Source organism: Acomys russatus, chromosome 1 (genome assembly GCF_903995435.1).
Source record: "Acomys russatus chromosome 1, mAcoRus1.1, whole genome shotgun sequence".
NCBI classification, from domain to species: domain Eukaryota; kingdom Metazoa; phylum Chordata; class Mammalia; order Rodentia; family Muridae; genus Acomys; species Acomys russatus.
The window spans coordinates 37,129,546-37,154,022 of NC_067137.1; the positions used below are offsets into that span (position 1 = coordinate 37,129,546).

At 45.1% G+C, this 24,477-nt stretch overlaps 1 protein-coding gene and 1 pseudogene across 1 annotated transcript in view; one reads left to right on the forward strand and one right to left on the reverse strand.

Moving 5' to 3' along the window:
* The window catches only part of Nol10 (nucleolar protein 10), an 82,693-nt gene that overhangs the window by 39,685 nt on the left and 18,531 nt on the right, over positions 1 to 24,477 (forward strand). Inside the window, exons 14-17 of the mRNA XM_051143807.1 lie at positions 14,368 to 14,494; positions 16,170 to 16,249; positions 16,435 to 16,533; positions 17,938 to 18,027. Of these exons, the coding sequence (XP_050999764.1) occupies positions 14,368 to 14,494; positions 16,170 to 16,249; positions 16,435 to 16,533; positions 17,938 to 18,027 (396 nt within the window). The remainder of the gene's footprint in view (positions 1 to 14,367; positions 14,495 to 16,169; positions 16,250 to 16,434; positions 16,534 to 17,937; positions 18,028 to 24,477) is intronic.
* Positions 4,373 to 5,281, reverse strand: LOC127187708 (endoribonuclease LACTB2-like; annotated as a pseudogene).

Genomic DNA, 24,477 nt, shown 5'->3' on the forward strand with positions numbered 1-24,477 from the left:
CCACTTCCCATCACGATTATTGGGTCACAAAAATAGCAGACATACCTAAGGCATTAATGTGTGAAAATCAGGAAGCAATTTTCTAAGCATCCTGCCACATTTGCAAACATTAATTTCAGTTCTGACTGGGTTAAAAATATGTAACTTACGCGTGGAAATCTTTGCTATACACATGGCACATGTTCTATTATGCTACTGTATCAGTGATTCCTGTTTTTGCTCAAGTGGGTGCATGCCTGGCAGGTCATTCTTGAAATGAATGACTTCCTGTCTGACACTGGTTTGAATCTGATGACTACCCAAGGCCTTGCCCACAAGCTCTCCTTTTCTCCATCTTAGGGCTCTCCAGGCTGTCGTTCTTTGGAAGTAAGCCTTGCATTCCAGTTTCCTGTGAGTGAGGTCACTGAGGAGCTGTGTTTGCACTGCAGTTTGGATTCACCTGAGAGCGTTAGACTGGAATCAGAAGGTGTTATCTTTTATTAATATGCCCAGTAGCTGTATTTTCTTTTCTTAAAAATAGAAGGCAGAGGGCCAGAGAAATTTGGGCATATACAGAACAAAATAAGAGGACTGTGGGGTTGGTATTGTCTGTCCTTCCCTCAGTGTTCCCAGTCCCAGCAAGTCTGACTTTGGGCCCCTTTCCTAGGAATCATTCCCCATGAAGAGCAGCTTTGTGTGGCTTTGCTTTTTCTTTTCATTTGTGTAATATTTATTTCTTTACTTACTTAAATTTTAAAAGGCAGAATCTTGCTGTGTAGGCTGACTGGCCTTGAACTCCCTGTCCACCTGGCTTTCTTTGTTTTGAGATAGTGTCTCAATTGTGTTGCCTAAGCCGACTTTAAACTCCAGCTCTGAAGCAATCCTGTCTCAGCCTAAGTAGCCGTGACTAGAGGTGCACACCGTCACACCCAGCTTACTATGTTGCTGCTGTCTTAGGAACTCTTAGTTGGAATGAAAAGATAACCACTGAAGGAAAGGGTAGTATGCTTGTCCCTCTGTCTTGCATGTCTGTCCGTGACCACGTGCCTCATTCATCTGGTCATCGGGTGCTGGACCGGTTTCCAGCTCACAGTGGAACAGTGAGAAGGACATTACTCTTATGCTTGTCTTCCTATCAGTCTTCTGTAGCAGAGTGGCACGTCTCTTGCATATGCTGAAGCCATGCTGACTCACCATCATTAGCCCGAGTCCACAGCTTGCATTAGTTGGCCACTCGCAGTGTTGTGCATTGGTGGATTTTCAGAGGTACTGTACCGTTGTCTACAATGATGGAGTCCTATGAAAACCTTGTGCGCTTCACCTCTTCCTCCCTCTCTCAGCCTTGCAGGCCCAGTAGCTCCTGGCTTCTTGATTGTCTTACAGTTTTGCCTTTTTTTTTTTTCCAGAATACACATTTCCATCTACTACATAATCATTTCAGATTGATTTTCCTATAGTACTTTGCTTTTAGGTTTCCCACATGCCTCCTTGTGTCTTACCAGCTTATTTCTATCTGTTATGTCAAAGCCTATTGTGCAGATGTGCAACAGTTACACCTGCTGATGAGTTCCTTATTTACCTATGGCTGTGACAACAAAGCTGCTCACATTGTGACCATAGTCAGGGAGGAGAGGGGACTGTTAGTGCTCAGCTTACTACTCAGTCTCACCGTGGGCAGGCTGCCAGCGCTTAGGGTGTCGGTCTTCTCAGTACACACGCACGCATGCACGCACGAGCACACTGTGCCTATGCTGATGGCGCCTTTGGGGTCTGCCATGGTCCTTCTGTACTCAGGGTGTCCTGGTTCATACTGTATGAATTCAGGATTTCCTGGTACTTATTATACCCAGGGTTACCTGGGATGTGACCAAAATGCCTAAAGAACTGAACTTTTTTGTTTGTTTTTGAGACAGGGTTTTTTTGTGTAGCCTTGGCTGCCCTAGACTTGCTTTGTAGACCAGGCTGACCTCAAACTCACAGAGATCCGCCTGCCTCTGCCTCCCTGAGTGCTGGAGTTATAGGTGTGCACCACCACACCTAGCTAGATTTTGTTTTCATTTTCATTTTTCCTTAGGTAGCTCATGTGACTAGCAGTGGCCATGTTGGAGTCTTGCACAGTACAGCCATAAATATCCCAGAATCAGGCTCAACCATTAATCCACACAACTTAGACTCCTTAACTTCCATCTTCATAAATGACAGTTGAGGTCAGATGAAGTTTCTGTAAACCTCTCTTAAAGGGTGCTATACGTCCTAAGAGGCCCTGGCAGGTAGGTCTGTGATTGCCTGCTTCAGTTCCGGCTTCAAAAATGGGTTTCTCCTTCTGAGTCTATTGGTGTGCTTCCTTCCACCAGTCCCCTGGTCCTCTTCCTTATTACATACCTCCTTTTGCCTTGGTTGCTAAGCACCCCAGGGCTAAACCTTTGCTTCCCCCTGAACAACTGCCTCCCACCAAATTGCATAGTTCCTTCCCTGCCCAAAATCTCCCTCCTCGCCCTTTCCCTCTCCCACGGCCCTTCCCACCACCCGCCTTTTTTCTCTTCTTCCTCTTCTTCTCCTTTCTTTTTATTCTTAGTCTCAGATAAGATTGAGGTTGTTTGCTTGTTTGTTTTTATATGGAGCGTCTTTACAGCCATGATGATGGTTAGGCTTTCCTTGGTGCCTGGAATCTATCTTGACACATCACTAAAAAAAGGATTATTAGGACACACACTCTTCCTTTTCATAGCCCTCACACACATCTTCAGATCCTTCATACGGTCAGGTGAGGCAGTCTCAATTAACCTCAGGGGGAAATGTGCACATTAAAGTCTCTCTAGTGCTTTAAAAGTTGGCCACGTTTTATCTGATTGAATCCAGATTGGTGGGTTTTTGTGGTTTGGTTGGTTGGTTTGCTCCTCCACTCCCATTTCTCCTTTGGCTTTATTTGAAGGACATAAGAAGTCTTTTGCTGGGTTTAAAATGTCTTCTTCAGGATCTCCTGGTCCCCAAGCATGTCCCCCTGGAGGTAAATGAGCAACCACTAAGGTAACAAGACTTTTTGACCCTCCTAGGATAGCACTGTTAAAATGTACAATTTTGAGAAAGTACCCTAGAATGTTTAATAGTTTTATTCTTCCTTTGTTTTTGTGAAGTTTCCTTCCCTGGGTGTTTTGTATATTATAGCACTCTTGGTTTTACGTAAACTTAAGAGCTGATTCGGAAAGCCCCAGAGAATGTGCTGAAAACTTATTAGCATATCCTCTGTTGGCAAGGAAGTCAGGTAGAAAGGAAGCAACTGGTGTGCTGACAACCAAGGACAACATGCTAAACCATCTGTGATTCTTGGCAAAGCGAGATGGTGGGGAGTGCTCACTTCCAGGTGCACGATCAAAGAGATAACACCGTTCCTTCTCCAGGGGTAAAGTTGGCCTGGTGCCTCTCATGTCCAGGGCCTTGTGAGGTTGGATTGGAGCAGTAAGGAGAATGTACGAAGAAAAGGCTCAGAGCAGAGGACAGCGCTCGGCATCTTGTTGCTGCAGGCTCTGGTGTGAACTCTAGGAAATGCTCTGGAATCAAGTGCAATATGGTGATAAACATCAAATTGTGGTCTGTAGCCGAGGAGCGAGGCCCAGCTCCTCTGGAAAGAGCGGATGGGAGCCCTTTAAAAGATCTGTTCTTCTCATTCAGCCCACACTGAATGAGGCCCGGTTAACATTCCCCTCCTTCTCCTTGTTTGGTTTCTCAATCAACATTGAAGGGAAATGGAAGCTGAGGAGTTTTTATGCTGTTTAATATTCATTTGTGGGGCTGGAGAGATGGCTTGACAATTAAAAAGCTGTACTGTTCTTCCAGAGGACCTGAGTGTGGTTCCCAGCACCCATGTAGGGCAGCTCACGACTACCTGTAAGTCCAGCTCCAAGAGCTTCATTCTAGCTTCCAGAACAGTGCACTCAAGTGTGCAACCGCTGCACACACACACACACACACACACACACACACACTCTCTCTCTCTCTCTCTCTTTTATTTAATTAGAAACTTTAAAAAAAACTGTATGCCATTCATAGTTTTCTAATGTAAAGCAGATAGAGATAGAATGCTTTTCTTTCCTTTTTTTTTTTTTTTTTTTTTTTTATTCCACTTTCTTTATACCTCAGCAGCTGTTCTCATCTATTTTTAGGAAACAGCGCTATCCAAATGGATAGGAAGATGTTTCTTGTGGTTTGATTTGTATTTGTGTTGCTTAGTGATTTGTAACCTCTTTTCACTTAGGTATCTTCTTTGGAGAAAAGTTCATCGTCCACTGTGAATTGGGCCACTGGCTTTTAATAGTTCAGTTTATAGTTATTTGGTAGTATAGCACACTGCTGGGTATATGACATGTTTCAGTCTCTAAAAGTAAAACCAGATAGAGCTTCTGATCGGCAACTAAAGGACAGCTTTCCATTTCTTGTCAGGACTTGTGATGTAAAATATTTTGCTATCTTTCTCTAGTTTTTTTCAAATGAAGCAAGAGATTATGCCCTGCCATCTTAAGTAAATTCTCTGGAACATTCTTGTAAATCGCTTTCACAAGTTCAGTTACTATAAATGATTTCTCAAAGTTATCAGGGAATAACGTAATAATTTGCTCTTCTCGGTTATTTCTGTGAGAAATATATTCCAGAATTTTAGCTTCAGCATTATAGATTACTGGGCCATGTCCTGGATATATAATGTCAGCTTTGATTTTTAGTAAGTCTTTTAGTGAGTTCATATAATCAGAGAGGTCTTCAAAGACCATTGTCCCTTCTCCTAGGATGCAATCCCCAGAAAAGATGGTGTTTTCCTCTTCCAGGAGTAAAGCCATGTGATCATCAGTGTGGCCAGGAGTGTATAAACTTAGAGAGTGGCTCCCTCTGTCTTAATCAGCTCTCCATTTTCTATATAAACATACTGCTGTGCTCCATTTTCTATAGTTTCTTCTCTCTGAGGAGTCCGTCGAAGTTTCTTAATGCTGTAGGTAGTGTCACTGCCGATGTTTTTACAAATATCTACTATGCCTCCGGAATGGTCATGATGCCAATGAGTCACTAGAATCTCCTGGATTGTTGTGCCAAGTTCAACCAATGCTTGCTTTAAACAGCTGATGTATTCTGGAACTGACGGCTCTCCGGTGTCAGTGAGGATCCTCCTGCTGCCGGTCCCCACCAGGTACGTGTTGGTGCCTTGCAGGGTCATGGGACCCGGGTTACAGCCCAACACGCGCACCACCCGACTGGACAGCTGCTCGATGTGCTGCAGAGTCACAGCCATCTTTACCCTGGGTGACTGCGGCGCCCAGTGCGCAGCTGTCTCCCCTCCCCCCCCCCCCCCCCCCCCGGCCCCATGGGCCAGGCGGCGGTCATGTTGCTTTTCATTTTTACCTCATGAGTTAGGTTTGAATCTCTCTCTCCATCTCATTTTGTGTTTTGAGACAGAGTCTCTATTTAGCTCTTGATGTTTTAGAACTCACTATGTACACCAGGCTGGCCCTAAACTCAAAGAGATCTGCCTGCCTCTGCCTCATGGATACTGGGACTAAAGGCCTGTGCCATCATGCCTGGCCCTAAATATGTCTAACTTAAATAACTGAGACAGATGATTTGATGAAGACATTTTATGGGTGGGTGTTGTTGTTGTTGTTGTTGGTTTTGGTTTTTCGAGACAGGGCTTTTCTTTGTAGCCCTGGCTATCTTGGACTAGCTTTGTAGACCAGGCTAGCCTCTAACTCACCAGGATCCACCGGCTTCTGCTCTCTGAGTGCTGGGATTGCAGGCGTGCTCCACCGCGCCTGGCTTCCTGTTTTTGAATAAAGTGCCTCTTCACATAAACTCCAGAGTTCACTTGAGTGTCATTCTGCTTCCCCACTTGCTAGTGTAGCAGAAGCGTTGGTGTTCACGAGTTCCTGTGTTCTAATGCTGTTCGGCTCCTAACACTGCAGTAGACCTGCCTGCAGGGAATGTTTGCTAACAGCTTCCTTGACAAAATCTGAGCCTTCAAGTAATGTAAAAATCAAAAAGGTAAAGGGATGGCCTGATTTTGTGTCCTTTCGTCTGCTCAGCTAGGAAACTACTCTCTAGGCAGTCTTCTCGGGTATGGGGTGGGGCCTTGCAAGTCCTTGGGTCTCTCTGGCCTCCCCTGTGGCTCAGCTTTGCCAGGAATGACTCCTGGAAGTTGGCCCTCAGAACCAACTTGTTGCCCCCAACTCCATTTAATAATCAAAACTTGAAAACAAATGAAAAGATAGAAAGAATGATGCAAATATGAGTCCTACAAAGCTGAACACCTAATGTAGAAAGCATTTCAGTGGTGCTCTTGGTGTGTGTCCTGAGACTCCTGCTGGAAGTGTCAGCTGGATCGAATTGTGAGGAGCAGTCTGCATAGTCTCGTTTAGAAGGAGCATGTTTCAGGACAGGGAACGTAGACAGCTGAGCTCGCCCGAGCCCCTAGACAGTGTCTCCATCTGAAAGACAGGGATGGTGGAGGAGAGGCTTCTAGATTTTCAAAAAACAACTTTGTCAAGAATTCTAGTGTTTGCCCTTTAGAAGGGTATAACGTAGTGGCTTCTCATATAGTCAGAATCATGCAGTTGTCACCACTGTCTAACTGTAGGGTGTTCCACACCAAAAGGAAGCTCCCGTTTGCCTCTCTTCTCCGCTCCCACATCCCACCATCCAGCCAGCCATCTCCTTTCTATCACTGTAGAGCGGTTTCTGAACATTTCGTGTAAATGGAATGACGTAATAGATGGTGTGGGTTTCTAAGCCGCTGTCAGGGTCCGTCTGCTGTGGCGTGTGTTAGTTACTCCGTGCTCATTTTTCCCTTTCTTCTGAGTAACGGATTTAGTTGATTCTGTGCGCACAGCACTCACCCTTCATTTATCAGTGGCTGAGTGTCTTTATGACTTTACGTAGGAAGCTGTTTCTAAAGGCAGGCTCTAGTCTCCCACCTCTAGCGCATACAGGGTGTGTGTCACCTCCGTGTGCCCCTCACCCCATGGGCCCCCTCACCCTTGTGTCTTGTCATTGTGTTGTTGTTGATGATGTTGAAAACTGGAGACTTTAAAGATAACATGGAGATTATGGAACTCAGCCCCCACCCCCACCCCATCCAGAGCCTGTTTGCTTGGTAGGGCCTCTGGACTAACTAGAAAGTTTGATTTCTTTGTTTTAGGGAGCCAAAGAAGTCTCTGTTTGCCTTGCTTACTCATCAGTTAATGATTGAACAGAGATTTCTTTAAATGCTTGGAACCAGCAAGTCCTCCAGCCTCGAGCAGAGTGGCCTTGCACATGCAAGTCCGATCAAGTCAGTCCTGTGCCAGAGCCCTCTGATGGCTTCTGTTTCCCTCGGTAAAAGAGAAGTGAGCGGCCTGTAAGAAGATCCCTTTCGGCTGGACCAGGCAGCTCTTTTTGCTGACCTCAAGTCAAGCGGTTCTGACCACACAGCCTTTGCAGTTGCCAGCTGTGCTCTGCAGTTCCTCCCTGTCTGGTTCTCTGTCCAGTCACGTCAGTAAGGGGTGGCCTGCCTACCTCCTCTTCTTCAGCACATTTTCCCACCCGCTTTCCCCACAATGCCTTTTCACAGCATAACTTTTTCCTCCATGATTCTCTTAATGGGAATTAGGCTCCTGGAAGGCAGGATTTCTGCTTAGCTTTGCTCACTTTCTCTGCCCTGGAAGACGGTTGTGCTTGATGGTCTTGGTTAGATAAGGACATCTTCTGTAGTCCGTTCTTTGTTTAGGAATGAGGCAGTGAGTGGAGTGCTGCCTGGAGATCGGTGTGAGAGTGAGGTGATGGCTGCTGCCTGGAAACCCCTGTGCCCCACGTCTTGTCCCCTGGGAGTTTTCCTGTTGACCCTTCACGATGCCAATGCCTCGGGACCCCCCAGAACCTTTGGCTTTCTGAAGAGCCTGCTCCCTGGGTTCTTCCCGCAGTACAAGCCCAGCTGTGTGCTCCTGGCCTCTGCCCTCCAAGGGCCTAGGAAAGGGAGCCCAGGGTCTGACATCCAGACCAGTTGTCATTTCAGCCCTGCAGCTTGAGTCACTTGCACCTTTGTTCCCTGTGGCCCCAAAGCCATGTAGCATAGCTTGGATCTCTCCTCCGAGAGTTCCTGCCTCGCTCTTTCTCACACAGGATCCCCAGGTGCAACCCTCGCCTCACGCTTACACGATCTGTAGGCAGCACTCCGCCGCCTCATTCTGAAACAAGAACGGACGGCAGAAGATGTCCCTATCCAACCGAGACCCTCTGGGCTCCTTAGCGGTGGTGGGAACCTAGCCCTGTCACCCCCTTCCTCGGGCCATCCTTCCTCCTGTCTTCCCAGATGTGCCCTTCTCACCACTGGCCACCTCTGTATGTGCGCTTGCTCACCAGGTGTGCTTTCCTGCGACACTGTACCCTCCTCTGTCCCTCATGGTTAAGTCCTTTTTATATTTGTTTACTGTCATCTTAACAAGGCTTGGGGGTGGGAGCTGCTATTAATAACTGAAAGCTGCTTGTAGGCATTAATACTGGTTTTTATTGTGTAATAACTGTTTCCTTGGGGTGTCCAGTCTCCCCTGGACCTTGAATGCATAAATGCTAACACTCATTTTTATTTTCCGAGCCTTGTGTAGACTAACTGTTCCTTGACCAGCTGACAGGGAAGAAGCATCGTGAACAAGATTTGTTTCATTTAGCCTTGTTTTCCTTATTATTTCAGTGTCTAAAACTAAAATTGAAATCACGGAAGATAGTTTTTCTCCTTTTCAGAAGTAAAGCTTGCTGCGTGGTAGCGCATGCTATGATCCCAGCACTTGAGAGGCAGAGGTAGGATGATTAGGAGGAGTTCAAGGTCATCCTGAATGTAGTAAGTTGAGACCAGCCTGGGCTCAAATTGTTCCCAAAAAAATCAAATATGTCTTAGGCACTGAGATTAAATTGTAGTGATACCAATCTGAGTTTTAGGAACAGGGGACAAAGGCTACCACAGAGCAGTGCGTCTTTGAGTGACTCATAGTTACTCAGGCTAATGCATGTAAACTTGGATGTGCAATTAGGCAGCTCATTATGCTGCAGATGCAATTATATGCGCAAAGACAGCTCCTCCCTGTGGCTCACCCAGCCTAAGATCGCTCATTATTAAGCCTCAGCTGTCAGAATTGGAAAATACATGCTGGTGCTGGCGGGTCTTGTAGCCAACATGGAGTAAGTTGTAGAAGGAAGTTTTCTTTTGAATTTGTCTTAGAGTTAAACGTCTTAATTTACAAAAATATGTTCTCTCCCCTAAAGATGCATGCTGTACAAGCATAAAATTATTAATAATCAAAATAGTGGCCCATAATATATTGATGCTTAGCTAAATTTGGTATATATTAATATGTATATTTCTACTGTACGGTGCTGTCATCTCTGTAATTTTTATATATTTTTTAAAAAGCTACTTTTCCACTTTTATAACTGACTTGACTCCTTAGGACTCAAGCTGGACTGGATTGACATGAACGAGGCTCTTGTCTTTATTTTGTCCCAAATCAGTGGTATGAATATATGTGATTCAGCTACAGATAGTCTTAGTGGGTTTAATAATGGGCCACTAACCCAGACTCCTCCATAACCTATGGAATGTTTACTCTATCTTTAATTTTTAAGATGCCTAAAATTCTGTGTTGTGCTGTAAAGCCTGGCCCCAGTTGTTTCTGATACTTGGCTTCACAGTGACACTAGCAGCTTGCTGTTTGGCTTCAGCTCCTTAGAGTGATCACTTGTGCTGGAGTAGTCACTAGAGTGGACGCTGCAGTGAAAGCACATCAGCGCATGCTTGGCCTATGGCATTCAAGGGACCAGGAATGGTGGTGGTTTATTGCTCTAATCCCAGAATTTATACTTCTATCTGTTTTTAGAATGTCCTGAAAACAGTCAAAATAACATAATGGTTAACTCATGTGGCTGCAAAGGGATAAGATTATTCTGTGGTCCACCTCGGCATTGCTGATAGTCAACAAATATAATTCTTTCTTGTTTTTTTATTGCACTTATTTATTTGTGCATTGTATATGTATGAGGCTCCTTACATGTGGAGGTCAGAGGACAACTTTTCCACCAAGTAGGTCCCAAGGCTGGGCAGCAGGCACCTTTACCCGTCATGCCATCTTATCCTCAGGCTCTGGAATGTGTTAAGTGAGTTACAGCTCTAGCTCAGAGAATATGACGGACTGTCAGTTGTTTTTTTTTTTTTTTTTTTTTTTAAAGTTTTCCTCAAGTTGTCAAAACCAAACTTAGTGAGTAAATTAATGTGTCTTTAAAGATTAGCTGACATGTAACATGCCTTGGAAGACAGTGAGGGTCTTTGACACATTAGTGTACAGTCATTGTAAGCATTGCAGGTGTATGATGCTGGTTTTTGCAGCTTAACTGGTAGGTCTGTGAGCAAAGTGCTGGTGTGGAGAAGCATACTGTTAATGCCTTTAGTAAGCTCCGCTTCCTACGGTGCCTGTGAGGTCACTCTGAAAAGGAAGTCAGCACTAGGTTTATTTTTGGTTTTGATGGAAATATTCCCTCCTATAAAATTTAGTGGCCATGAATCTGACTGTAGAGATCACTTATCCTAAGTATGCAGTCTCCATGGATCTGAATATAGAGATCACTCATCGTAAGTGCCTGGTCTCCGTGGATCTGACTGCAGAGATCACTTACCATAAGTACACCAGTCTCCTGAGAGACAAATTAAAACAGTTCCACAAGAATCCAGGTAAGTAATCAGAAGGATAGTCACAAGACATTATAAAAGAAGCCTGTAAGGTGGCTCAGCAGGCGACCTCATGACCTCTGTTTGATCTCTGGGATCCTCACACGTGGTGAGGAAGAGGACCATTCCCTGCTGGTGTCCTCTGACCACCACCCTGCTCCCCTCTACACATACACACTAATAAATATATGCATAGAAGACTATGGAAAACTAGATTTATATCTGGTCTGGCACTTTGTTATTCCTACCACCTTCCTTAAGTCAGAACTCAAAATCCATTCTTTTCATGGGTCCTTCAAGGACTCCACCTGGCCTCACCTGTGGCTCCTCCTCCTGCTCTTAGTGAGCTGCAGATTGAAGACACTGAATATAGACAGATGTGGTGTTTTTCCTGGGGAAATGAAACACACATGTCTTTTCACCAGATAGGCAACCCGCAACAGACCAAAATACGAATACCACCAAAGTCCAACTTGATGAACCCCGAGTTTTATTGGGGTTACCTACAGGAACAGAAATGACTCCAAAGACAGTTGCATCACCAGAGCCCACCCAGGCACGGGTCACAACTCACAAAGCTGGGAACCCAAAGCATCCTACACAGCCTGCAGGTAGTTTAACAGTTGAAGACTGTCTTATTGGTTTGAAATTATCTGTATTATTGTTTTTAATTATTTATATTATCAGTACACCTGGCTAACAATCAATTAAGACACTGACACTTGTTATATTTTAAAATAGGCTTAGTTAACCTGGGGCAGGACAGACATTAATTCTCTAAACTACTTCCCATAATGAGGCAGGCATGGGATCCCTGCCCCAATCTCATGCCATCTGCTTCTAATAACTTCTATCAAGCTGCCTCCCACCCATAATCCCAAATACGTGTTCATGTTCTTCATCTGGGCGGAATCTCCATCCACACCGGCCATGTGCTTCTCCTCCATCTAACCCATGGCGGCCTTCCTTTCTTCTCCTCAGGGTCTCTCCTCTGATCTCCTCTTCACAGGATTTCTCTCTCTCTCTCTCTCTCTCTCTCTCTCTCTCTCTCTCTCTCTCTCTCTCTCTCTCTCTCTCTCTCTCTCTCTCTCTGTCCTGGTACCTTAGCCACACCTCTATCTCCTCTGCCCTGCCCAAGTGAGATGGCTTTTTATTAATTAGCATCAAAATACATCAGACTATCCCCCAACAATGTCTTTCCAAGGTGCCTCAGTTGGTCTAAACCTCTTCCAGGCAGCTGGTCTGGTCTTAATTATCTTTGCAGCTCATCTGAGAGTCGGCTTTGCACCTGAGAGGGACTCCTCCTCTTCTTCTTCCTCTTCCTTTTTTAATTTTTTTAATTTATTATGTATACAGCGCTCTGCCTGCATATACACTATCAGGCCAGAAGAGGGCATCTAATCACATTATAGATGGTTGTGAGCTACCATGTGGTTTCTGGGAATTGAACTCAAGACCTCTGGAACAGCAGTCAGTGCTCTTAACCACTGAGTCATCTCTCCCGCCCTGGACTCTCTGCTTCTATTGCTTACTCTGTCAGGGAAGACATAGAGAATCTGGTCAGTTTCAGGAACTTCCTGAAACCCTTTTGAGTTGTAGAGCGTCCTTGCAGGATGGAATGTTTTGAATTCGGAGGAAACTATTACACAACACTTGGATTTTACGTTTTCTGAATTGGGGATTTGGGGGTTATTTTGCCCTAAGCAATATGGTATAATAGTTATTTACACAGCACTTATGTTAGCTTTTAAGAAAGCTGTTTGAAAATGTGTATATGGCCAGGCGTAGTGGCGCACGCCTTTAATCCCAGCACTCGGGAGGCAGAGGCAGGCAGATCACTGTGAGTTCGAGGCCAGCCTGGTCTACAAAGTGAGTCCAGGATGGCCAAGGCAACACAGAGAAACCCTGTCTCGAAAAACCAAAAAAAAAAAAAAAGAAAGAAAGAAAGAAGAAAAAGAAAATGTGTATATGTGTGTGTGCCTGCATGAGTTTATGTATACTATGTTCATGCAGAAGCCTGAGGAGATTAGAAGAAGAGAGTTGGGCTCCCTAGAACTGGAGTTACACACAGTTGTGAATCATCAGGTTGGAATTGAACCCAGGTCCTCTGCAGGAGTAATAAGCACTCTCTAGTCCCATCACAAAGCCCCAAAGGTCTGGGGGTGGAGTTTAAACTTCAGAGGGATCATGCCCAAAAGTGCTTTATATATATTGTAATGTTGAGTATAGGTATCTGTTGATTTCAAGCTGCCACCCCACAATTACCTAAAACCCAGCATTTCCTTTAAGAAGGTCCTTCATGGAGTACATTGCTTGAAAGTTTATCTATATTTGTAGTCAAACCATTTCACTAATCATTAAAAGTAGAATAAAGACCTGTTTTCATGTTCATAGCTCCGTAGCCTCTTCAGTAATACATTGGTGTCCTCCTTCCCCACTTTTCCCCCTTTAATCGAAGAAGATACTAACAGAGCTATTTTCCTTTGCTGTCTTCCTACCTTCTCCAAAAAAAAAAAAAAAAAAAAAGTTAAACTCAACTTCCTAACTTCCATTATGACTTTGTTTCCCCGCCTCCCCTGTGTAATTACTGCTGAAGTACACAGGTAAGCTATCATTGAAAGTTCCGTTGTGCTGACCCCAGGTTCTCTTGTCTGTGGTATCCTCAGGGAATGAGCAAATTTCCCTTGAAATAAGCAGTGACCTCAGTGGGTGTGACGTGGTACGGGAAAGGTACTGTTAACAAAAAGCTGCCTGGCATTCACAGCACTGTAGGGAGGAGCAGGGTTTGTTGTATTAACTTGCTGTAAGCTCTGTGCGGTCCTCTAGACTTTCACTGGGTCAGGCTTTGGGTCTGAAGGAGTCTATGTGGAAAAAAAAAATGTTAATTTTAATTGATAACTAAAAAATGTATATATAATAATATTCTGTGTATATTCTATACTATTTATTAAAGACTGACTAGAACCATACTTGGTTTTTAGTGAGACTGTTTAAATTTTTTTTATGCTGTCAATAGTTTTGGGGCATATAATACAATGTTATTAAGTATGATCTACACTTTAGTTTTGTGTATGTTTGTGTATGGGAGGGTGTGAATACACATGTGTGTGCCCGTATGTGTAAAGGCCAAGGTCAACCTCAGATATGGATCCTTAATCCCATCCATCTTTTTTTTAAACATGGGTTCTGGGGATCAGACTCAGATCCTCATGCTTGTGTGGGCTAAGCACTTCATTCCTAAGTAAATGGGCCACACAACGGAGAACAGAATTAGCAATAATTGTGAGAAATCTTGAAAGGAGGTAATTTTATTATTTTTGCTTGTTGGAGTTGACAAGCCTCTTTAAAATCCTCATAGTAAATATATGTTGTAGAATTGTAGGACTATTCTGAATAAAGGACATGGCGGGTAAATGGACAAAGCTATTATGAGTGTCTGAGTTGCTTGCCTGTTCGTGGCTCTAATGTAACAGCGCGCTATCTTTGGCATGTTTCCCCTTTCAAGCCCATATTCCTCTGCTTGTTTATTCCTTTTCCATTACGTTCCCTGCTGTATTTACACAGACTGTAGCTGCCTTTCTTCTGGTTGAAACAAATACTTGCAACTGTGACTAAGGACCCTGATGTAAGGTGAATTGTGGTTGGCCTGTGTCTCCCCCCAGGTCCTGGGTCCTGCTCCCAGGTGGTGTTCCTTCCTGGACAACCTGACAGAAGAACTGGAAGAAAACCCAGAGAGCACAGTGTACGATGACTACAAGTTCGTCACCAAGAAGGACCTTGAAAATTTAGGTAAAATGTGATAAAATTGTCATATTTTTTCACTTTTATGAGTTTTGGACATTAGAATTGACTGAGTCATTTTTATCTGATTTTTTTCCAAATGTCCTATTTCTGCCAAATCAGATATCAAAATGCTCTAAACAATCAAATTTAGAATCTCTGCCCAGAAAAGCTTAAGTAAGTTTCGACCGGCTAAAGCTTGTGCCTTAACTGGGAGAGGGGAGAGACTCCCTTTAGCACACTGATGGCCCATCCTGAGGGTGCAGTGTTTCTCAGGGGCATGTGAGTGATGTGGGTTTGAGAGAAATGTAAATGTGATAACTTTTAAAATCTCAGACTGTAAGCATGGATTGCTTAGACTTATTCATAACTTAGGATTCAAACCTTCAATAGAAAGGATCCTTAGTGCAGACAGAACATTCCAACCAGAAATCTGAAGTGCTCCAAAGGTCAGAACTTTTGAGCACTGACCTGACCCTCAAATCTTTCAGGGTTTTGAGCCTAGATTTTTAAATTAAGGACACAGCTTTCCATCATTGTCCCAAACACCTGGCTTCATCAGTTTGCAAAGAGCTTTATTTTGGATCAAGGTGCCTAGACTTTGCAGTCTGTAACTGGCACACTTGTGGCTTTTAGACCTGTAGTGAGACCCATCACTACAGAGCAAGACCCTCCGTGTGACAACAATAACAGAAATGTTTATACTTGGGTACTCAATCAGCCCACACACTCTGAGGAGCTTTTAGGTGCTAGGTGCATCTAGACACACAGATAAGTTGTGTGCATTTACATGCCATTCTAGTTGAGTTCTCTCTGTTAAGACTCCACTGCAAAGTGCATCCTTGTAACCACACTAACCCATTGGAAGCTGGAGTATTTTCTGATTAACTCTTGTACTTACAATAAAAGAGCACCCTAAGTTTAATTTTGCCACTTTTTGTTAATCCAAAATGCAAACTACTTTAAACTGCTGTGTGGGGTTTTTTCCCCCCAGTCTAATTTTCAGGTCTAACTGTGGAAGTCAGAGTCATGTGTCCCTCAGAACAGTGGCCAGTAGGCTCATTCACTTGAAAGACTGAGGCAGGAAGATTGAATGTTCAAAGCCTGCCTGGGATACTTAGTGAGGCCTTATCTCATAATAAGTAAAAGGCGGCAGGAGGAGTGTGTTGGTGCTAGAGAGCTTGCCCAGCTGCCCTTCTTGGCTCAGTCTTTAGCACCACTGAGGAAGAAAAGGAAGGACGTAACTTGATAGTCCACCAAAGCTGGATTTCATGCACCACACATGGTTTCCTTTGAAAATGAATCGTCTCCTAACATCCATGTTTTTTTCTCTCTCCAAATATTCATGGTTAACAGTTTTAAAGGGAAACGGTGTCATAATTAAATTGTTGTTTACAATAAACTTTAAAGACTGCAGAGATGGCTTCATGGTTAAGAGCACTGGCTGCTCTTCCCGGTCCAATCCCCAGCACTCAATGTGGCTGCTCAGAACCTTCTGTAACTCCTGTCGCAGGGGATCCAGCACCCTCTTCTGGTCTCCATGGGCACGGCATGCACGCGGTGCACAGACATACACGCAGGCAAAACACCCATAGACATAAAAATAAAGGTAAAAAAGGAAAGAAAACCTACATTTTAATGAAGACCTCATAAAGACCTACCCTTTTCTGATTACCCTTGCCAGGGCTCACGCATCTCATTGGATCACCTTTCCTGCGAGCATACATGCATGGGTTCTTCATGGATATCAGACTCTACCACAAAGTAAGTCCAGGCTATAGGTATCTCGGGTGATGGTGAGCCATCCATAGCTGCTTCTGCCTTACCTTTGCCTTCAGAAAGCATACTGCTGCATTGTGAGGGACCTGCTTTCTTTGGTACAGTAGTCACGGTATATACATGCTACTAAATATGAATTCTCCTTCTTTTCATCCTTTTGTTCTGAAAAGGTGAAATTGATGGTCAATCCATTTGCTTATGAGGAATATAGGAAAGATAAAATTCGACAGAAGATAGAAGAAACACGCGCACAGAGAGTCCAGTTAAAGGTAAAGATTCTACTCAGCCTTGAGTTTACCAGAGGAAAATAGTCTTCATTTTGTGTGTTATTCTGAAGAAGTCTGCCCTCATGCCCAGAGCTCTCCATCTTTTGCTTTCTTGGTGTTTTTTGACACGAGGGCGGGTGGGCAGGTGTTTGTGGACTATGTACTTGATCTTAATCAAAGGACGAACCCACACCGGGCGACGATCTACAGCAGCTGCTGTGGGCTGCACAGAGAACATCTGAGGACAGTTTCCAGAGCTTTTCAGTTTGACAGATGTTAGAAATCCGCTTCTCTCCATCTCCTCCTGTTGAGGTTGGTTCTCCGGTTCTCTGCATCCCAGGATGCTCAGGAGACAGTCAGGAAACCAACAGCACCAGTTGTATTGGTGGAGAGGACTTAGTGTCCACCAGACATTAGAGCACCAAAAGGACAGAAACACCACGGTGGGGAGAAGAGAGGCGGTAACTTAGATCCAGGCGGCAAGAGAGGTGTGGGCTGAGGAGGACCCTAAGTGGTCCTAAGGGGCTGCGGGCTGGTGCTCTTGTGATTTGAGGATGGTCGTGGGTGTGCTGAAAACTGCAGACTGGTATCCACCACTGCTGCCAGAGCCACCTGCTGTTCCCATGGTAAAGAACTGCTGTGAGGTGGTTCCAGCCAGTACACAGGGAGGAGCTTCGTATCTGCCTGATCCCGCGTTCCTGGCTCTCTGGCATCCGGTCCATTAAGTCCAATCACCGAGTGATAAAATATTTATAACTGAACATTGGTTTAAAATGTGTGTATTACATACACACACTCTCGGTAACAAAAAAGCTAGTGACGTTGCTGAGATTACCTCAATACTTGTTCCATTTTCCACAGTTTATTCAGAATTTATAGCAGCAGAGCTAGTGAGTGTGCGTGTGTTTTAGCAAAAGGAAGCTGTGTACCTGCCAGAGTTGTATTTTACTTAGTACAGTAAGTGGAGCGTGATGTGGAAGAGCACAGAAGGTAGCCGCCTCCTTTCTGAAGCCCTTAAGCTCCCATCTAGAGTTCTCTAGGGACTCACTCTTTCGGGAGCAGGAAGCACTGTAGCGAGCATACAGCTGCGTTTCAGAGGCTCCAACTGCAGCAGAGGGAGGCCCAGGTGGCTGCAATTCCAAGGGCTCCAGGCCTTCTCTCTGAGGCTCCCTCCCAGGGAGCTGGGAAGAGGCCTGGAGAGAGCAGCTTCTAGCAACAGGCATGCTTGCGGTTTTGTGCCATTTGCCCACCTGCCGCTGTTCCTGTCATTCTTTCCTACCAGAGATGATAAACTAGGAAATAGGCGTGAGCTGCCTGCCCTTTGTGAACTTACGCTACCCCAGAGCTGCTGGCCTTTAATGTTAAATGTTTTCACCTCAGTGCATCTTGTTACCATCTCTTTACCAGAAACTGCCAAAAGTTAACAAAGAACTGGCACTTAAGTTAATTGAAGAGGAAGAGGAGAAACAAAAGTCTACACTGAAAAAGAAAGTCAAGGTAAGATGTGCTAAGGCAGAAAAAGTATCAATAAGTTGCTTTGCTTTCCTTCCTTCCTTTCTTTCTTTCTTTCTTTTTTTCTTTTTTTCAAGACAGGGTTTCTCTGTGTAGCCTTGGCTGTCCTGAACTCGCTTTGTAGACCAGGCTGGCCTCAAATTTACAGAGATCCACCTGCCTCTGCCTCCCGAGTGCCGGGATTAAAGGCGTGCGCCACCACAGCCAGCAGTTGCTTTGTATTTCGTGGGAAGTAGTGTATATCTTTTTATTATTGAGATTCCCCCACCCTTTGCTTTTGAGATAAAATGTGCTCAGTACAGGAAGTTTGGAAAATAGAAAAAAAACAGTGAAGCTGAAAGCCACCCTCCTATAATCTTCTATACTGAGAAAGCACTGGTATTGACTGATTTCCCCCCTATGGCAATCCTCTTAAAGTTATACACTGTACTAGCAAGACCACCATGTATATGTTGAAACATTACCCTGGTTCTAAAAGACAGCAATGGTAGTTTCCCGTGTTATTACCATAAATTCTCTGTATTTTAAATGGCTACATCTTCCATGTTTTAATTCACTTAAGCCTTATGCTGAACTTGTTTCCTGAATTGTGCTCAGGTACAGTTTGCTCCTTTTGGTCAGAATCATCTGCTTTGGGGAGGGGGGCTGTTGGGGGGACACATGACTGGTGTTTGGGTTAACCCACTGTGAGCTTTGGAACCTCAGTGGTGCATCTCTGTTAGCCCTTGGTGGTGTATCTCTGTTAGCCCTCGCTGGTGCATCTCTGTTAGCCCTCGGTGGCGCATCTCAGTTAGCCCTCGCTGGTGCGTCTGTTAGCCCTCGGTGGTGCATCTCTGTTATCCCTCGGTGGTGTATCTCTGTTAGCCCTCGGTGGTGCATCTCTGTTAGCCCTCGGTGTGGTCAGAGACTAGAGAATCTTCATCAAAACCACTTCGGTCAGCATTACTCTCTGAACTCAGCACTCTTTATACCACTAACTCTGTGTCCAGCCCTGCTGTGGCCCCAGCACCCCTTATAACTCCACTATTATGTTGTGGAACAGCATGAATTGCTTTCTTAAAGTGACATCTTTCAGATACTTGGTGGCTTTTCAGGTACTCACATCCTTGATGGCTTGGGCAGTTTCACAGGTCTTCTGAAAACCAACATGAAAATTTGAATCTCTTTTTGTTGTTGTTGTTGTTGTTTTGTTTTGTTTTTCGAGACAGGGTTTCTCTGTGTAGTCTTGGCTATCCTGGACTCCCTTTTTAGACCAGGCTAGCCTCGAACTCACAGAGATCTGCCTGCCTCTGCCTCCTGAGTACTGGGATTAAAGGCGTGTGCCACTACCACCTGGCCTGAAAATTTGAATCTCTTGATTTGCATGATTTTGTAGGATTTTCTGGCTCAAGATTTTTTGTTGTTTGTTTGGGTTTTTTGTTTGGTTGGTTTTTTCAAGACAGGGTTTTTCTGTGTAACAGCCCTCGCTGTCCTGGACTCACTTTGTAGACCAGGCTGGCGTTGAATTCAGAGATCCACCTGCTTCTGCCTTCCGAATGCTGGGATTAAAGGTGTGCACCACCACAACCAGCTGCTTTTTATTTTTCACATGGCATTATGGAAGGGTATTTGTGGAAATGTAACTGCTACCTACTTGCCTTTTCTGAGGCAACAGTAGACAGAGACCAGCCATAAAATTATAAAGTTAGCACAGTCCTAGCTAGTATTATCCTAAGGTGAAGAGATATGCCTTATTTTTTCCAGATTTAATGAAGACTCTGAGGTTCCTCCCAGTCCTGTTCCCTCAGCTGCTGAGGGCAGCCAGCTAGAGAACCCCCACAACCCTGCCCACTAAGAGAGGGCATGCAGGCCCTGGAGCAACGGCCTGGCCTTGTGGCCTTGGGTTTTGTGAGCTTTGGGGATTTCCAGGAAGTTCCTTGCCCAGTAGCTTATTCTTTCTCTCTGTTCTCCAAGCGGATGGGTGAATGCAAGCTACAGTTGTACGAGTCCCACTGTGCTCTGTGATTTCTCTACCTTCCTCAGAACCCAGGCTCTGATTTGAGGCTGCCTTGTGTGCTGTTGTGAGGTTAAATGGCTCCCTCAGCTTCACTTTACCTGTAATGTGTGAGGACAGGTCAGGACTGTCTTAGTACTGTGACTTCCATAGGAGCTCAGACTCATTGCTCCATTTTGTTGCCTTCTCTTTCTTAACCTCTCCCAGAAGGCTTTCATCCTGGCCTGTTACATCCTCTAAGGAAGTTGCTTAAATATTCAAAAGTCCTTTTAAAGTAAAATACATCGATGGTTTTGTTTGTGTTTCCATTGCATGGTTGATAAGCCAACTCTGAACAATGCCTTGAGCTTACTAACTTAAATTGACATTTTTGTGCTGTAGCTGTGTCCCTTCCTGATGCACACCAGTGTGTGTGGGGTCTACAGCGTGGAAATATGTGGCCTTCTGTTCTGCTGGCCTTCCTCTCAGAGCATTCACATTGGTCTTAGCCTGAGGATGGTTAATTAGCCTGTGACTTCAACTCCACAGTGTCATTTTACAAGCCACGTGGAAGTGATTATTGTACCTTCTCAGCCCGAAGCTCCTAGAGGAAGCGAGTGGAGCTAATTTAAATTGTAGATGTATGTGTTTCAGGTGTGCTTCAGGCTCAGCGTTCTCGACACACTTGAGTATGTGGACTAAATCCAGTGTTGCTGTTTTGAGCATCATGGTATACAGCAGAGGCATCTCACAAGGCTGTGATGGTGAAGATGCTGAAGTTGACCATCCCCTTTGAGAGACTGTGTGTGTGTGTGTTGGGGACAGGGTCTTTGTGTATGTGCTCATGCACTGGGCGTTCATGCAGTCCTCGGGCGCTGTCTACACGGTTTTTTGAGACATTGACCCACTGGTGTGTGGGCTTGTTGGTTAGGCTAGGTTAGATGGCCAGTGGTCCCCTGGCTTCCATCTCTACTTCCTCGGTGCTGAGATTACAGGGACACACTAGCATGCCCAGATTTTCATGTAGGTGCTGGGTTACACACTTAGCCAACGAAGACATCTCTGGAGCCTTTCCTTTGGGAGTCTTTTGTTGAGGTGGGATGGAGGCGGGGTAGTACAGAATGCTAGGCATGAGCTGAGAGCTGGAAGCACACAAAGCTGTGCTCATCAGCAGTGCGGAATTACCTCCACTCCTCCCCTGGCAGCTTGTCAGAACCTCAGGAACTCTAACCTAGTCTAGGAAAATGACATATACAGTAGAAGACATCCCAGTGTTTTACTTAATTACTTACTTTGTAAAAAGCTGCCAAGAATAATTTGAACAATCTTGCTGTCTTCTCTTCCCATACTTTCAATATGGACCCAATGTTTTTCTTTGTCCTAGTAAATTGCGCTCTTCCAAAGTTTCATCCATGGCCCTGTTAATACCATTAAACTGTCCCCAAGAGTGTATTCATTTCTGCAGGGCTGGGATTAAATCCTGAATCTCATGTATGCCAGGCAAGCCCTGTGCCCCTGAACCCCATCCTAGCCATTCTGAGAGGTCCTTTAATATGAAGGGTTTTGCTGGTGTCCTTCCAAGTGAGATATTTACCTTCTATTGCAACTGCTTTCTGACTTATTTTGAAATATTTTCCTCATGCTTTTTTCTTAATTTGCATCTGAAGTGCCAGCCAGTGGCAGTGTCCCCTTTCCCACCCCCAGCTCTTCTCTCTCTTTGTGCCTCCCTCCCTCCCTCTGCTACATTTTCATCTTTTTCTCCCTGTAAATCACCAACTTTGTGAAGTGGGTTTAACTTGGGATACAAGTGCTGGCAGCACCATGCTCCTGGGCTGTGTAAACTGGTGGCCATGGGGACACATCACTGAGAGGACTGAAAGAAGCAACATAGTAGCTGCTGGTCAGGAGCCTGGCTCCCATTCACAGAATAGGAGTGCGAGAGTGTAGGAGTTTACACTTGATGGTGATACCACAGTTGGGTAATTTCAGAGGTCACTGAAATTGGGATCCTGTTGTTAAGGCCCTGATGGTATTTAACTTAATGTGTGGGCTCCAGCTTCGTGGATGTTACTTCCAGGCAAGTCTGTTCCCTGTGTCCCTCAGCGCTGACGCCTGCTAGCACTTGCTCTGTACCTCACAACCAAGACTGCATGCACTTACTGTAAGCATAATTGTTGGGCATGTACTGTCTGTGCTGGATTCGGAGAAGATGCGGCTTAGAAATGCTGCGTTCTTCTGTCAACTGCAGGGTCTTCTTCCTGGCTCTATAGCCACGTCACTGGGTCACTGGATTCTTCTAGGAAGCTCTCTTAGTAAAATGGGCCCTGATTTGCTTTTTGTTGACTTAGTCTAAGTCAGGCCCTGTTGCCAGAGTTCAGTCTTATTCATGAAATACAGATGATACATGGTCTCCTTTAGACAGAGTTGTGTACTTTAACATCTAGTGGTTTTATCTTCAAACCAAATTGGCTCACAAATTAAGGAAAGAAACCAACCCCCTCCCCCATCAGTAAAGACCGCTTGAAAGAGTTCCAAACTATTGCAGACCATCAGTTCTACCTGTGAGCGGGCTCTTCAGAACCCCTCAGAGCGCCACTGCTGTCTCTTGACTGAAAGTGAGCCCTGCCTTGCCTGCTACTGGAGCCTAGTAGAGCAGACAGTGAACGCTGCTCCCAGCTACTGCTCCCACTGATGACGTCATGGAGTCTGAGAAGCTCTTTACCATACAGTTGATATTGAGCCCACAATGGGAAGTGACCTACCGTGTAGTCTACCATGCAGACCATCAGGGAGCGCTGTCTGGGGGGCCATTGGGACTTAGAACTTGGTGTTAATTACAGTTGCCTTTCAACAAACACAAATGCGCTCCCATATGCACAAGCAGCTGTGAAATGCACAGGCACCTGTGCCCCGTTTGACATTCAACAACCCACGTGGCTAGCACCGTTTTCCCACAGCATCCTGTTGTACACGCCAGCCCTTTTTGCTCAGTTTCCCTATGTTGCTGTAGTCGGTGTTGTTCCTAGCTTCTGTGTGAGAGAGGCTGCACATGTGCCGGGGCTAGCAAATCACACAAGAGGCGTGTTAGCCTCAGGAATCAGTAAATACCACTAAGGCTTTATTTTAAAGTAGTATCTCATCACTCTTGGAACAAAATATATGATTATGTGTGGACATAATCTTATCATCTAAAGTGGTTTTTATTGCCAATTACAATTTTTGTGTTCTTTTTAATTACAGTGATATCAACACTTAAAACTAGATGTTTCTGCAGGGCGTGCTGGCGTGATAGACAGCACACCTCATCTTCCCTGATCTTCCTTCCTACCTTGCTTACACTTGCGTGGGGACACTTCCACCTCTTTAGCTGGTTATTTTGGCATAAAAAACTCTTTCCTTCTGTTGCTTGTGCTGCTGACTTTTCTTCTGGACTTTTCCTTCCCACTGATACCAGATAGTAATTTTGGTTAAGTCAATATTGGTGGTTACAGTGTTGAAACTATGTAAATGCTATTTGTAGCCAAGTCACCTCACATGACTTCGCTCTCCCCTGGTGTTAGGAACCCTTTTAAGTTCTGTGTCAGCATCACCAATCAGCCAGCCCCTTCTTCTGTACCACAAGTCTGGCCCTGGCAGCAAGAGTCTGTGTAGGTCAGATATATTTGTTTGTACATTAATCCTGAAGAGCACACTTCTAGATCTTTCTGGACCGATCACCTTCAAATCCTAGGATCTCCCTGAACATGTCCTCTATTTAAACAAAGAATTGGAAGGACCCTGGGTTTCTGAAGGAACGTCGGTTCTACCTGAATACTTTGCAGTCAGTGCCCACTGAGGGCCCAGGAGCATAATTAAATACAAGACACAAGTTCTCAAAGCAGCTTCACACTCCATTGGCCTAGGCCCTCCCCAGGCAGTGATGAGAGGGTTATTCCTGAAATAGAACAGGCGATATCCTGGCAAAGCACTCGTGGCCACCATGCCATACTAGGTGCACTTCCCGGCTGCAGTCTGGCCCAGATGGATTACTGGCTGCTTGCTGAGCCGCTCAGCCTGGAAACTTAGTGTTTAGTGGTGGTGGTGGAGATTCTCTTGGTGGGGGGGGGGGGTAAGGGGGGGGCGTTATTTTTGCCACAGTCTTAGTTATTTGTTCATAGTTGGGGTGGGGGACTAGAAAGATGTAAGAAATTTCAGAGGAGGAGACTAGCTGAGGGATTTTGGGGAGTACCCACATCAGCAACCCTCAGGTAATCCTGCTGGAAGGTGAGCCCCTAGCATCAGCCCCTGAGGATTGTCGCCCGCAGGCTGGGGAAGCACCTCCACCTGGAGTGCCAGCCTTCATTTCCTCTCCTTGTTACCTCCCTCTCACCGTACTGCCCACCTGCACAAGGCCTCCTCCCCCTCTTTCTTTGGGCTAGAGGTGGGGCTAGAGAGCCAGGGTATTAAGTAGCAGATATTTGTAT